At 35.3% G+C, this 15,140-nt stretch overlaps 1 protein-coding gene across 2 annotated transcripts in view; it reads right to left on the bottom strand.

The window, feature by feature from the left end:
• Positions 1-15,140, bottom strand: part of LOC110849005 (mucin-17) — a 46,351-nt gene that overhangs the window by 13,516 nt on the left and 17,695 nt on the right. For both annotated transcript variants that reach the window (XM_035851365.1, XM_035851366.1), the window contains exons 3-4: positions 2,429-2,548; positions 1,004-1,081 (exon numbers count right to left, since the gene is read on the bottom strand). In XM_035851365.1, coding sequence (XP_035707258.1) covers positions 1,004-1,081; positions 2,429-2,548 — 198 coding nt within the window. The remainder of the gene's footprint in view (positions 1-1,003; positions 1,082-2,428; positions 2,549-15,140) is intronic.

Here is a 15,140-nt window from a genome sequence, read left to right as displayed (position 1 = left end):
AACCAGAAATGACAAAAGATTCCTAAATTCTCACGGTTTCTATTTTAATGCTCACTAACCAACCACCGACAAGAAATACGCCGTTTAGGATGAACAAGTCACAAATTAGCTACTCGTGCTTAACACCTAGTGTGTAATACTGTGTAATGCAAATTCTTAACTAATTTCTGATTGTTACTATTCAATGCAATGAATTACGCATTTATTATGCATCCGAAGTAAAAAAAATGATAATTTATTTATGTACCTGCTGCTTGCTCTTCTCCCGTAACGTGCTAAAAATACACCTAAATCTCCCCACTACCATTGTCAATGTCTAATTATGATTACAAAGTTGTGCTGTGAATTAAGCCCTGATTTTTAACCTGCATTTATTCACAACAATGCTATTTATATTTGTCGAATCAAATGGAAAATTAAGCCCGGAGGGATTCGCGCACTTCACAAAAGCAATAATTTAAATGAATTTGAACTTTATCTCGATTAAACCTTCACAATAATAAATCACGTCGAGATAACGATGCTCTATAAATAAGAAAAAAAATAAGTATAATAATGTGTGTGATGCCAATTTACTCTTATTGCTCGTGGCATTCAGTCACTATTTCAATAAGGCACTGGGCCGATGGTCAAGATTGCACTTTGGTGCATAGATTCTCATTAGACCAAAAGTTATTAAATGGACGGACAGGAATTTGGATAATGACTTTGTGGTGCTTGTCTAGTTCAAATTTCATTTCGCATTGTGGATGCATGTTCGTACTCAATGGATTTCAGAACGGATTAATGTCGTCGTCGTCGTCGACATCGCCGTTAATTTAACTTTTAACGTCTCACTTGGTCTCTAATAAACTTTTCCAAATGTGAGAACTGTAGCTGGGAGCATATTTTTTTATCTGTGTAGCGTCGTTCGTGGCGCATGTTGTTTGTTATTACGATTATTGGTTGAGATGTGAGATTGATGATGGAATAGTTTGAGAGAAAGTGACAAGCGACGACTGACCTGGTATTGCGGCTCTCTTGAATCTGATGTCTTCCGATGTCCTGTTTTTAATCGCACATTTCGATGGGTCCCACTCCCCTGAGAAGGAAAAATAATATTTAATTACAGGTTTTAAAATTGTTTGGTAAAAAAAGATGGGCAAATAATCTCAAGTTTTTTCTCCTTATTAAATAAAAGACGTTAACGTAACTTTGTAAATTGTGTAAAATAATGTTCAAACGTCTGTCACAAGTTGAAAATTTTGCATCTTAAGGACTTTACAAATATTCATTCATTTACACATTATTGCGCATTTTTTTCATTTCTGAAGGATATGATAAGCTCTGGATCGTGCTATAATGTAAACTTTTTGTTGTTAAAAAAATCTGGACATTTAAATGTCACGGTTAATGTACTCGATGCCCTTGCCGATTTGTGCACATTTGCATATTATTTATTTCCACACTTTCGAAACCAAGCCTATTTTTACTCCATATATATTTATTCTTAATTTTGACATCTTACTTATTTGCCATTCAAATTTATGCCCTTCAGAGTAAAAGTGTGTAAACCACTTTACAACAAAAAAGAAGATGCAGTTTATTATAATACAAATTTGCATCAATTGTATGCTGTGTGTTGTGTATGTGGTTAGTAGAAAATTTGTGTAAAGAAGAATCTCCATTTTAAGCACAAAGTCTTCCACTTGCCATTTCTCATGTACACAAAAGATGTCAATTTGTCACAAAAAAATCTCATGAAAGCAAAATATATCGAAATTAATATTCCACTCGTTCACACTTTTGTTTGATTTGTGACAAAAGCTGACAACAAACGAGCGTACCTTTTATCTCGCAAAATTCAACGGCAAGAATGGGACAGATTTCTACTGAATACATAAACTAAACTCAAATAAAAAGAATGTAAATCACACAAAAATCTGTTGCTAATTCAATTTTCATATCTTCAACTTCCCTGCCTGCCTTTGCTCTTGAGAGTACAATTGATTTTGACAATTTTATTTAATGTCAAGTCTTCAACTAACTTTCTCGAGTAAAAAAGTCAACTCGTTTTTTATTCCTTGCCTGGCCTGACCAAACCACACATAATAAACAGAAAAAGAACACAGTGATTGTGGTGGAAAGTGGTTTGTTTATACATTACTTGATATTGAGGGTATTCATTATTTCTTCGTATCCATCGTATCGTAAAATAGTTTACGAAGAAAAAACAAGGGGTCAAGCTTAGTAAAAATCGTAAGCGTAGTAACGTGATTTTCGATGACAAAATCTTACGACGCTTGCAAAATCTCGTAAGCTTCGTAAGTTATCTTACGATACGAAGAATACTAAGGATACGAAGAAATAATGAATACCCTCATTGTTCTTGTAGGCAGGAAAAAAATATTTTCAAAAATTTGAAATTTATTTTTTTTCAAAATTTTACCTTCATCTGACCCGTCTTCACAGTCTTTGACTCCATTCTTAACTAAGCTTTTGTCTACACATTTCGGAACCCCGCAGTCACATCTGAACTCATTTGTTGCACATGAAGAAAGGGATGCGTCTGAAATAAAGAAATGAAAAAAAATCATTAACATTGATTAATAATTCATTGAAAATAATGTCACCATTTTTTTTATAAATCGTAATTCTCAATTAGGGCAACGACGACGACGGTGATGATGATGATTATTTATTGCATACGACAAGTCACGTAACAGGACAAGATTGGTTCACTGATTAAATAAATTTTAATCAAGATCCATCCCGCGACTGTTTCAATTAATGGATTTGAATTCCTCTCTAACACAACATTACTTCCAAATTTTATGCGTAAACTTTAGGTATGTGCCGGAATGTGGCCTGGTCGTCGTGTGTCAAGTCATGGCGGTGGTGATGATGACATTCATTAAACTCACAAGTGACAATTCGTCATGGAATATTAGTCTTGAAAAAAGCGAGCCGACTCTGAGCCATGGGGTGCCCATGCAGATTCGAATCCGTCGCCTGCCTGTGACAATGCCAAGAACGCTACAATTGTGCCCGTGGTGGTGGTTCAATTGTTGAGAGGAGATTCATAAATTATTTTTCTACACATTCCCCCTTGAATGACATCCGTTTACTCTTTTGCGATTACAGAGAGACCGACCGACCAACACAGGAAGAAAGAGACAATCCTGTTTTAGTGGATGATTAAATAATATGTGATACGTAGAGCGTAATGTAATAGCCATGCCAAAAGGTAGAAGAGAGTAGAGACGCCACACTTTTTAGCAAGAAAAAGTTTGGCACGTTCCCCTCTCAAATTGCGTAATACATATTGTATTCTTTCTGTTTTGTTTTATTACCCAATTTTTTGCGTGTACATGTTTCCAATGATTATTACTTTGAGATAAATCGCATGGAATATCCGTAACTGTCTGTGTGACAATGACCACCCAAAAGATTTTTTATAGAGTAGATTCTCTACGAGCGAGCGATAGAGTACAGTAAACTTGAAATATTTAGCAAACCAATGGTAATAATAATATGGTGATAAATGATGACGTGAGATGCATACTTTTTTAAGGGGATGATTTAAGAGATCATGTTCTGCCACTTTTATGCTTCGTTGAATACGTACATGTGATTATTTCCTATTATTAATGTGTACCTCGTGCCCCATTGAACTTGTGAACTACGCGTCCATTTGTGGTGCAAAAATCGGAATACAATACAATGGAATAAATCCCCGCGAAAAATCGATATGTTCCGGACAATCCCACCGAAAAATGGGGGAACTAAAATTGTCCCACTAAATATAACGTTTGAAAATGATACGCATGCCGACACACAAGGATTCCGAGAAGATCAGGATTACTTACACCTTGATTACACCCAGGACCACATTGTCACGTAATGATTACGCCTAAATCGTCCATATGCAATTGCAGCTATATATTTTATTTTGTGAAAAGAGTTACTCATTGTTGTCTTAATTAGGAAGGAGAGAGACGATGATATTTATTTATGGATTGATTAGTTCTTTACGCAACAATCAACAATGAATGAATTCCACACCACCGCCGGTTTGAATAATGAGGAGAGAATGCGACCCACCAACAATGACAAGAAATGTGTATCGTCGTCGACTCCTTAACTATTTGGATTATTGTCCAATATGGGACACACTTTACGTTACAAATTGTGAACAAAGTCATGGTCATGAATATTTCAAATGCATAAACCGAGACAAATTTATAGGGTACTACATAACAACGTTGCATATGGTCAGCTCAGCACACGTACCTAACTAACTAACTAACTAACTAACGAACTAACTAACTAACCGGACCACCACAATAGGTACACACATTGCGATATTATTTATCCCTGTAAATTTTTTGACACTAATGATTCCCGAAAACGCGGACAGTGGTGTGGCGCATATTTTCTCGCATCGTAAAAGTAAATGAACTAGATGATCATGAAGAAATATTGCTCAAAAACTGGTCAAGTTTATCGTGTTTTACATGCTGCACGTTCCTCTGTTCCCATTCTTTTAGTCAGACGGGAGAGAGATTTGCATATTACGGATTTGCAAAGTTTTGCAGGTATCACGACTTATCGCGTTTGCTATCATTATTAAGATAGAGAGATGAGTATAAATTTGCAAGGATGCGGTTTCTTCGGCATTATGGATGGAAGGATGGATGGATGTAATGAGGGTGCAACTCATAATTTTATATTGCAAAAAGTTAAATTTTATCTTACTTTACGGCCATTTTATTAAATGCTCAAGAAGAAGAAGAACAAGCCACCAGAGGATGGAGGGATGATAAAAACGGTAAAATATTTCTATGTATGTACATATATGCACATTATCATGATAAAGTGTGGCTTACTGCTAAATGCACGTATTATTATTATGTATGTAGGTAAATGAAAGAGAGACACACCTGTTGCTCAATTTTGCAAAAAGTATGAATTTGCAAGGATTAGTAAAATCGGGGAGAATTTTGCATTAAATGTTTCAGCAATATTTTCAAATTGCGTACGTTTTTTAATATTTGCACTACGTGAGGGACACAGCCGGATCTATCATATTTTAAAAAATTTCAAACTTTACTAATATCATAAAAGGCATCAATCTCAATCAAAAAATCTAAATTATTTTATTATTTTATCATTGTATCACCAAAATGGTTAAAAAATAAGTGTTTCATAAAACGGATAATATCATTCGCATAACCCTTCCCAACACCACCTCCTTTCCTCAAATATCTCAAAATGCTACGTTCAAATATTTACAAATTATGTAAGTATGTAACCGTTTAAAGAATTTCATAAATATTTATGAGCCAATAAATTTCCATACGTTTCCACACATAAAAAAATCTACATGCGCTTCGTGAGAAGTAAGTCGTCCCAAAGAATTGATTGACCACTTGAAATCATCATCATCCCAAACAAAACAAAGCAAAATCGCATAATCCATTCTCATTTTACATATTGACCATCCCTCCTCCTCCTAATAATTTTCTGATACCAGAATGAATAATATTCCTCTTCGTGCGTGGCCCATATTTCAAAAATGGCAGTAAAAAAAGAAGCAGCAGCACTACAATAATATTTATCTGGTTCATATTCAAATTCAGATCACCGTTGCTATTACGTTATACGTGTTACATACATACGCTAATAAAAAAAAAGCAGCTCTAGTGTACAAATTCAAACAAAGTTTACTCCACTCCTCTTCAAATTCGTTGCAATAATGTTCCATCCATGTTCCCAATGTAATTGTTATGCCTAAAAATAAGACCATTCTTTCCCCTAATTCTTCACCTGTCGAGGGATACAAGTCACAGCAGGAGGTTTTAATTCTGCGTAAATTGGCCCACTTTTTATACCCGTCATTTCATTTCATTTCATTATTTATTGAAACTGACTACACGGGAAGATAGATAAGTCAATTAATGATCACATCCAATCCACGACATAGGCTTACTCACTGGCAGAGACCCCGTTAATAAAAACCGCAGCATAGAATGTATCTCTCTCTCTGCTACGTACAGGAAATTATTTAAATTATTTAAGACTACGTACGTACGTCCTCCTCCCCTGAATACGTCCTGCATACTGCTCTGGGTGCCTCAATGAAATGAATGACTAGGAATTATTTCATCTTTTTTGTCAGACATTTATTATTGAGTGGTCTCCAATCAGCCAAACGTCGCAATCGACGACCAACATCCGTCCATCAATTCCTCTCTGGTTGCTTTTATTTTTTGAAATGAATGGTCCAATCCATCCATCTCCGAGATCTTTTGTGTCTTTATTACCATCTTCTGCTCTCGTGGGTAGTTTGGTTAACTAACCCACCTCAATCGGCCAACAGAATGATAATAATGATCACATCACACACACACACGCAAGAAAGGATAATAATAATCTTGTCAATTTCTTTTCATTCAGATGATAAAATATAGGCCCGGAGAGGGTTTAGCCTTGAATTTCTTTCAAGGGCTGGCTAACTAATGTAAGTGGACATTTAATAAGTATCTGTGTTAACGCAGAAGAGAATGAAATAATAAAAATTTACTGTTACTGACCCACAGTTCGGGCATTTATCATCAACCTTATGGTTTATATTTATTCTTAGTGAGGCAAATACCTAACAACGAAAAAATTACTAAGTATGCATTTGACCCACCCCAAAAAAGTGACCATCTGCGATATCTCAGTCATTTTTCAACCGATTTTGATGAAATTTTGCACCGATTATTGTTACATAATATAGAAATGGGATCTGATCCGACTAAGGGATTACGTGATCTTGACCGGAATTATGGGCAAAAATGTAGCCTTAGAAACACATTTGTAATTATTGCTAGTTACTAGCAAACTTTATCAAAAGTTTGATACCCACGAATTGTAGGGCAGTTTATCCCGAAAATTTTAAGTATAAATATATCAAAATCCGTTAAGAATTGGCTTAGTTATTCCAATTTGAAGTTCAGAAATTCCTGCTCGTGCTACGAATCATTGCCATTGACAACGACGCAAGACTAATAAATTGAAAACAAATTACATTCAAAACTGTAAACAGCATAACTAATTGTTTCTTTAACATGCTTGGTAAACTGCGTGAAATTGTTGTTGGTTTTGCACCTCCAGATCAGGTCTTTTGGTGTTTAGTAATCTAGGCCGGACATTTTGACCAAAATGATATAAATCGGTTAAGAAATAACGGATTTATTCAATTTTAAACACCCAGAATTTAATAAAATTATTCCGGATCAAACTACTGAAAAGGGGTAGTGCAATGCAGTCATCCAATGGACAATCTAATTCCCCAATTAAAAGTTATAAATAAACAAGGTCCCTAAAAAGGGGAAATCTTAGTGAGGGAGTGCAATCACAACTAATAAATAAAATTAGATTGGAGAATTTTTGCATCACCGCTCTCGGTACCATTTTTATTACTGGAAGCATTAATCGTTTAAATAGAACACTTGCTCCCTCAAAAGGTTCGATGATTTTGCATAGAGTAGCCAAATTAATATATGAAGTTGAAATTTGAATATTTTTTTAAACAAATACGTAGCTCAGAATTATTTAGCCATTATATCTTACATATCTACCTCAGTTAATTTAACCCACTTCTCGTTCACTACACAGTAAAAATGTATTCCTTCCTCAATTTATTCAATAAAACTAACAATTCATGCGTATGCAAAGAAAAATTTATACTGCATCCAGTAAAAATGGTACCGAGAGCGGTGATGCAAAAATTCTCCAATCTAATTTTATTTATTAGTTGTGATTGCACTCCCTCACTAAGATTTCCCCTTTTTAGGGACCTTGTTTTTACACATTGTACTCGTGTGCATAGGGATCAGTCAGTGAGAAGATGTGGTTGGTTGGTCGGGTGCGTATCCTGAAGCCATTTAAGGAAAGGATTCGATGCAAATTTTAATAAAATATCTAACGTGGTTAATCACTTTGTCCAAATTATGAGCACGCTTATACCCTCGTCTCGACCTTTTGTTAGAGGAGATGAAAAGACCTCGGCCTTTTACTACTTAATACACCACCTAAATCAAGAATTATTAGACTCGGTTCATATTTTTTTAAAGAATCCGTACTCACGTATTGTCCGAGCAGGGAGATCTTGATCTTGATCTAAATTATTTGAGTTACTACATTATCACTGCTTTTGTGTAATAAATGGTGTACCACCAACCAGAGCAGAACTTTAATGCATGTATTTCTACGGGTGTGGCAAGTGTCCAGTAAATTGTATGACCATCAATGACTCAATTTTTTTATGTAGTCTAATAATACGGCGATAATAATAATAATTGGCCGAAATTCTACTTCCCCAGCCTAATAACTTTTCTTTGTAAATGAGCATGCTTCCCTTTTCTGGCAAAGTTATGAGTTAAACAAAGTCTGAATTTTTTATGTACAACGGCAAATTCTTCTTCATAACTAATTTTTTTTCAGGCGGGGCGGACGAGTGTCGAACGAGGAACAAAATTTTATATTGATTTTTTAACGGCGAATTGTTTAACTTTTAAATTTATCGTACACACCTGGTGGTGTTTTACGAGGCACGAATTTGATTCGAAAAGTGGAACGTTTTCATGACGCATCTCGGTCCAGTAGTGATTCAGTTCAGTTCAGTAAAATGCATAATATTTTAGGGATGAGATAATAATAAAATGTGCCAATATTTGCGAAACAGGTTAAACTCCTGTCTCGACTTAAATGGCTCGTTTTATTTCATTTCATTTCATTATTTAGTTAGTACTGTGTCGATTTAACGAATCGAAATTCCCATGCCCTTCCACTTCATGCTAAATACACTCACACGTCATCCTGAGAACAATTCAAAGACAAACACTTTGACCCATTTCATTCTTCTTCTCGCTCAAATTAACTCCTACACTTGGCTACATTTTATGCAAACATGTCATGCCGACTCACTAACTAACTAAGTAACTAACCATTTAACTAATGAGAATTAAGACCAAGATACGAAATTAGTTCTAGGTTAGGCAGGTACACAGTTTAAATTATAGGTCTGCACGCTAAAAATATGTAATTGTCAATGTCTCGACCCTGCCAAACCAGTCGGTTAATTTGATCAGATATCAGACATCAGGTGGTGAGGAGGATATTAATTAATGCACCAATTAATACATATCATCCTTCTCACCTGAATACATAATCCTCGCAGTCGTTGAACGATTTAATTCCCAAATGAGCAAAAGGAACCGACCGATCAATTCATGATCATGAATCTTAATTCATAATCAATTCATAATCTCCTTACATCATTTTTTTTCGTCCTAATTGTGCCACCAAATCATCACCATTACTAAAGATTTGTTGTAATTACTCGACTCATTAACCACCGCCCTTTACACAGACAAAAGTAAGGACGAGCTGCGTACGTACGTACGTACGTATTTCACGGCAAACAAAAGCCTCAAAAAGAAGAATGTCATTGTTTAAAGGGAATTATCCTTAGCAGAACATGGCTTCACAGCCACAAATTTCTGAACAGATGGTGCGGAAGTTGAGAGAGTTTCTTGCCCTGTTTTATTTTATTTTATTGCATTTAATGATGATACGTATGTACATATGTATGCACCACGACTTTTTATTTATTTACCGACTCAAGGTAATTAAGGCTCTTAAGAGAGGAAAAATCTGGGCATCCTGTACATATTACTTCTCCGAAAGTCGTGAACATGAAGACAAGATGAAGTGTAATTGTAGCCTGGTTGGCATTGTTGGTATTTAATTTATATTTATTATTACAGGTTTAAATATCATTCATTAGACACACATTCTGTCAGCTTCATTGGTGGTATGGCACGCACACATGACAATCCACACACACCGACAGACTTCCCTGTTACGAGAAAATTATGAAAGAACAGCAACCGTTTTTCCTTTAAACTCTTGAGATCCTCCTCTCGTTGCGAAAAGTTGTTGACATTTTAATCGTTATTGTCATGATTTTTTAGTCGTCGTACATAACTAAATGAAATATGAATGCAAATTCAAATTCAGAAAACCTGGTCGGTCCAGGATAGAGAAATACTTGGAGTTCTTTTCAAGAAAAAAAAGAAAGAAGAACTTGGTTACAAAACGCTTCTGCTTTTTATCCTTCTTTTCTACATTCTAACGGTCAACGGTAATTAGAAATGTCAACGTCAACCCTTTATGTCAGTCCGTCGGCTCAATCAAATAATGAAAAATGTGTCATCTTCTTTGTCGTTGACGAATTGAAATAAAAACAAAACATGAAATATTATTTTAAAAATGTCTCTTGGAATTACAACACCATGTGGCCCGAGGGGGTGGTGGGTGGGCGAAAAATTTGCGAAAAGTTTTGTGAGAAAAAAATCTCAAAATGAAATTGCAGTGTCATTTTCATCGTCGTCGCCTTAAAATCAAACCAGTCAAGAGTGACTAGCTTATAGTTTACTTGGCTCACTGTTACTTAATTATTGTGCGAATTTGCTGTTTGCACATAATGACACGGTCTCTACAACATTGCAGAAAAACGGCTTCTCGTATGCTAAAACTACTCTCGGTTAAACGCAGTTATTTCACTTATGACTGTCACTGTCATGTCACACGAGTTGACAACAATCATAACATAATGACGAGGATAATAATTGCAAGCTCTTTGATACTCGGATAATTGTGCATGTTGTTTTTGTCTCCTGCATAATAAACACTACTTGTGACTAAATCAACCTCACTCACGAATTTGTACCTCCATCCGTCAACAATGCGAGAATCATGACTCTTATTACGAGACGAGATGGACTACGAGTAGAGTACCCAAAAAAAACGATGAACTTGGGTTTTGAAACTTATGATCTGTATCGAGCAGTTAATCTTGTACTAGAAAATAATGGCAAGGTTTCCTACTATATCCAATTTCGTAAAGAAAGAAAGGAAGACAAAAAATGTTGCGAATTTAGATTGATTGATCCTTTAAAACTGTCTGAGCGTATTATACATTGACTTTGTTTTCAGCTTAATTGTTTCTTATTTTCCGTCTCCCAAAATGATCAAGGATACGCACAAAATAGTCGCTTTTTTAGCATGCTGCATGGGTGGTTTGGTTTGATGGATGATTGAAATTCTTTACAATTTTGGACTGTTTTGCTTGCTCAAAGTTTTTGTGAAGCCACGTGAACGTGAAGCTTGAAATGGTTAAAGTACATAACAAACACCTACCACGCCTATGTGTGACCAGGAACTACTGGGGAAATAAAATGCTACCAAAGTACGTACGTAACTTACTCAATACATATGCAGATATATAGATTGAGGATAAGATTGTGCCCATAATTGTCATAAAGTCGTGCTGATTTAGTAGCCGTTAAAATCTCCTGATTTATGACACAACTGGAAATTCTTGTCATTTTCATATTGTATGATTTTATCTATCTTATAAAGTGTCCCTCATCATAATGACTCGATAACCGTTTTGAAGAGAAAAATGATGCAAGTTTTTAGCTAACAACAATGACCGGATTCCATAAGTACGTATGTACGTGTACATGTACATACGTAACTGAACTCCATTGTTTTAACCGCGTTGAACAATTGTACGCTGCTCGCATACAAATTGACACAATCAGAAATGGTGTGCAATATAAATTAAAAAAGTTGACACATCACTTATAACCGTCACCCCGGGGTGGAAACGGGGTGTTTACTGTTTTCTACTACCTTTAAGGTCACAGCAATACGTGACATCGCGACAACCTCTACGGTGCTCTCCAGCCTATCAATTATCTATTAAGTCATGATGATCAAATCAATCCGTCCAAACTATGTAATGACGTGACGCAATGTCACATTTTTGCCCCCCATGCCGCCCAAAAATATTTAACCACTAAGGAACCAACGTAACTTTCTATTTCGGAAAGCCCACATGATTTTTAGTGTACATTTTTTTATTTTTACTCTCCCTCTCGACAACCAACTCCCATTGTTCCGTTGTGTGTGACATCAGAGATCGGTATTTCTTTTTGACGAGATGAGGTCTCAATTTAAGAAAATGAAAAGTGCTCTGTCGCCTATTTATTATTATTAATAGATGAATGAATGAATGACGGACGGACGAGTGAGGTGACAGGTTATCCCACGCATCTCTAATCCTCCGTGGGACGCATAATAATACAATTTTGCCATCACAATTCCCCATCATAACACAATTTGCAGCAAGACGAGGGAATACAATGACTGCATTGTTGACACTATTCAGAGGTCCGTCAAGCCCAATTGTGCATTGTTAGAGAAAAGTTGGGTAATTTTGCCCCCGTCCTACACACATACACATCTTTAGCCACGACTAAATAGAAACGTAGTAGCAAAAATGATAATATGCAATTTCTTCTTTTACATAAGAAATTTCCGTGTAAGAAAAAGAAGACGTCACAATTTTTAAAAGTTAAACATTTCTTTGAGAAAATAACCAATTAATTTTGAGCCTCTCAATTAAATTATTAAAATGTAAAGAAGAATTTGCAAACAATTTACCCAAAGTAATAAGTATCATGGTTTTACTTGGGTGCAATAAATCACGAATTTTATGCGATATTAAAGTGCCAATTGGTTTGCAAAGAGTCGAGATTAAAGAAAGAAAAAAAAACGGGAAAGTAAAACAACCGGTTGATCAAGGCAATTTTATGTTTTCAATTGTGTCTCTCTACTCCTTTTAGAGGTTTTACCTTATTCTATGTAAATTAGAAATTTGTTCGCCATCATTCTACACCAAAAATTTATGTGTTTGCTTGCGTTTCAATTTCGAATAATCAGGATGGATGAATGGTCTCACTTTGTATTATCATCCTTTCTCAGATGGGTTTCGTTTCACCATTCATTTCTTAATTTAAGATGTCTTTGCGCTAAGATCACGTATGGATGGATGAATTTATTAAGTAGCAACAAGCAGCTACCTCAACGTGTCATCCCCTCGAGCAAAGAATAACCCAGACTGCACCTGATTTTTCGCCATTTTTTTTATTATTTAAATAATGAATGAAATGCAACATTTGATTTGTAATTACTTTGTAAAGCCTTTGAAAGTAGAAAAATGACCGGTTAACAAGATGCAGATTATTATAACGCACGGAATTTGGATGGAAATCAGCCCTTCTCTTGTAGTCATATATGAATATCAATCACGTTATGTTAACCTTTGCACCTGGGAAATGCGTATAGGAAACCACAAACTTTTTTTCGTAATTTTACCCAATTTCCATTTTTATTGGAAAATCAATAAGGTTTATTTACTTATGTATTTCGTTTGCCCCAATTTTTAAGAGTGACACTGACCACACAATTTGTAGTATTTAATGAGAAATTTATTTAATCCACAATCTCTTAGGGTCAAAATTTATGCAAAGTTTTCACAAACTTATTGCGTTGCGTAACTCGTTCATAAAATGTAAGCAATATCATCTTATCAATCGAAATCGGTCTAAATAACTCGTCCATCAAGTATATTAACCACTTTTTAATTCGCAATACAACAAATCTCAATTGGCAACAAGTTCGATCCGAATAATAATAATGGTAATTCTCGCGTAAAGGATTTGTTGTTCTTCATGATTGTCTTGTGCGTAAGCTCATCTCGATTTAATGATCTCCTGGCTACGCGCCCATTAATCGAGTCCAACACCAATTATTGAAGTAGCAACCAACAGAACATGCCAACTGTAGTTGGCATGTTTTTAATTTATTGTTTTATCAGCAAAGAGTTTACACCAGGTTTTGTCCTCCACTCACTCCACGCGGATGACGAATGAATGAGAAAAATTCGGACAGTAGTCAACACAAAAAAAGATCATCAATTACACATGTGTAATATGAATACGCACCGACCGATGTTTTTATATAAGTGCACGAAATGTGTGGTAAGATAGTGCGCATTTCAGAAAATTTAAGTTACAAATTTTGTAAAAAATAATTTTGAAAATAATTTTTTTCAGATAACTACGTGAAACGAAATTTACTTGCTTTTTAAGACTTCCATTTCACATACTACAACTACGAAATGCATTTATTAAATTAGTTACAATTTCGAAAAACATTTCATAAAATCTTTGGATTTCAATTATTACAGGGTTTAATATTTTGCAAACTTTAAAGCCGATAAACTAATTTAGCCATAGTTTAAACACAGACTTTATTAAACATCGACAAACCCCCACAACCAAATTTTACAATCTGTTCGAAACATTACAATTTTTTAAATCCTTCCTCTGCACGAAATGCATTTTAATTTAATCCCTCATGGAATGGAACACTGGGTTAAGACCGAGATTTTCTGAAGAGATTAACGAATTTAAAGCAACTCGACTGCCCCAGTTTCGTTCCCAACCAACTTCCTCTGGGCGATCTGGCTCGTTTGATGAAACAAACTATTAAATCATACACCGACCGGCAGCAGCGGGACAAAAAACGCAGAGATACGTACACACAATACTGTGCAGTAATAGCTGACAAAACGTGTGCAACCAAAACCACTGAGGGTGTCTTAATGGGCAATGATGACGAGTAGTGTGCATGCATGTGCGTTTTTTAAATCCTTTCGTTACGGTAATTCTTATCCTATGCACCTGTTGGTTGTGGTCATCATCTGTCGAGTAAGTAGCCAGATAGCCTTGTGGTCACTCATCTCAGGCGTAATTACGGAGAATGTATACCACGACCACCCCACACACACAAGTTTCATGCAACATTACGGATCAAATGTAATCTGGTTTCAGAAAGTTTTACGTTTCTGAAAAAAAAATTATGGTTTTCATAATAAAATTTCCGAGATGGAGATTGAAATTCATCAGGGAGAAATTCGATCCTGGTAAAACTGTCATGTTTGCACGTCTCATTTTAAAATTCGCATTATTATCGATTTGTCAGCAGTTTGCACCAAGATGTTGGAAATCTGGTATTCCAAATTTAACATTTCCGAAAAAATGTGAAGAAAAAATCTCAGCATGAAAATTAACCATCCAAAAATACGATCCTCTTAAAACTGTCATCTTTGCATGTATAATTGTAATAAAATTCACATTTTCCTGTACCAATTTAAAATCTCATTTCCAAAATTTTCACATTTCCTCAAAAATATA

The sequence above is a fragment of the Folsomia candida genome, unplaced genomic scaffold, assembly GCF_002217175.1.
Source record: "Folsomia candida strain VU population unplaced genomic scaffold, ASM221717v1 Fcan01_Sc004, whole genome shotgun sequence".
Lineage (NCBI taxonomy): Eukaryota > Metazoa > Arthropoda > Collembola > Entomobryomorpha > Isotomidae > Folsomia > Folsomia candida.
This window is presented reverse-complemented; position numbering and strand designations above follow the sequence as displayed.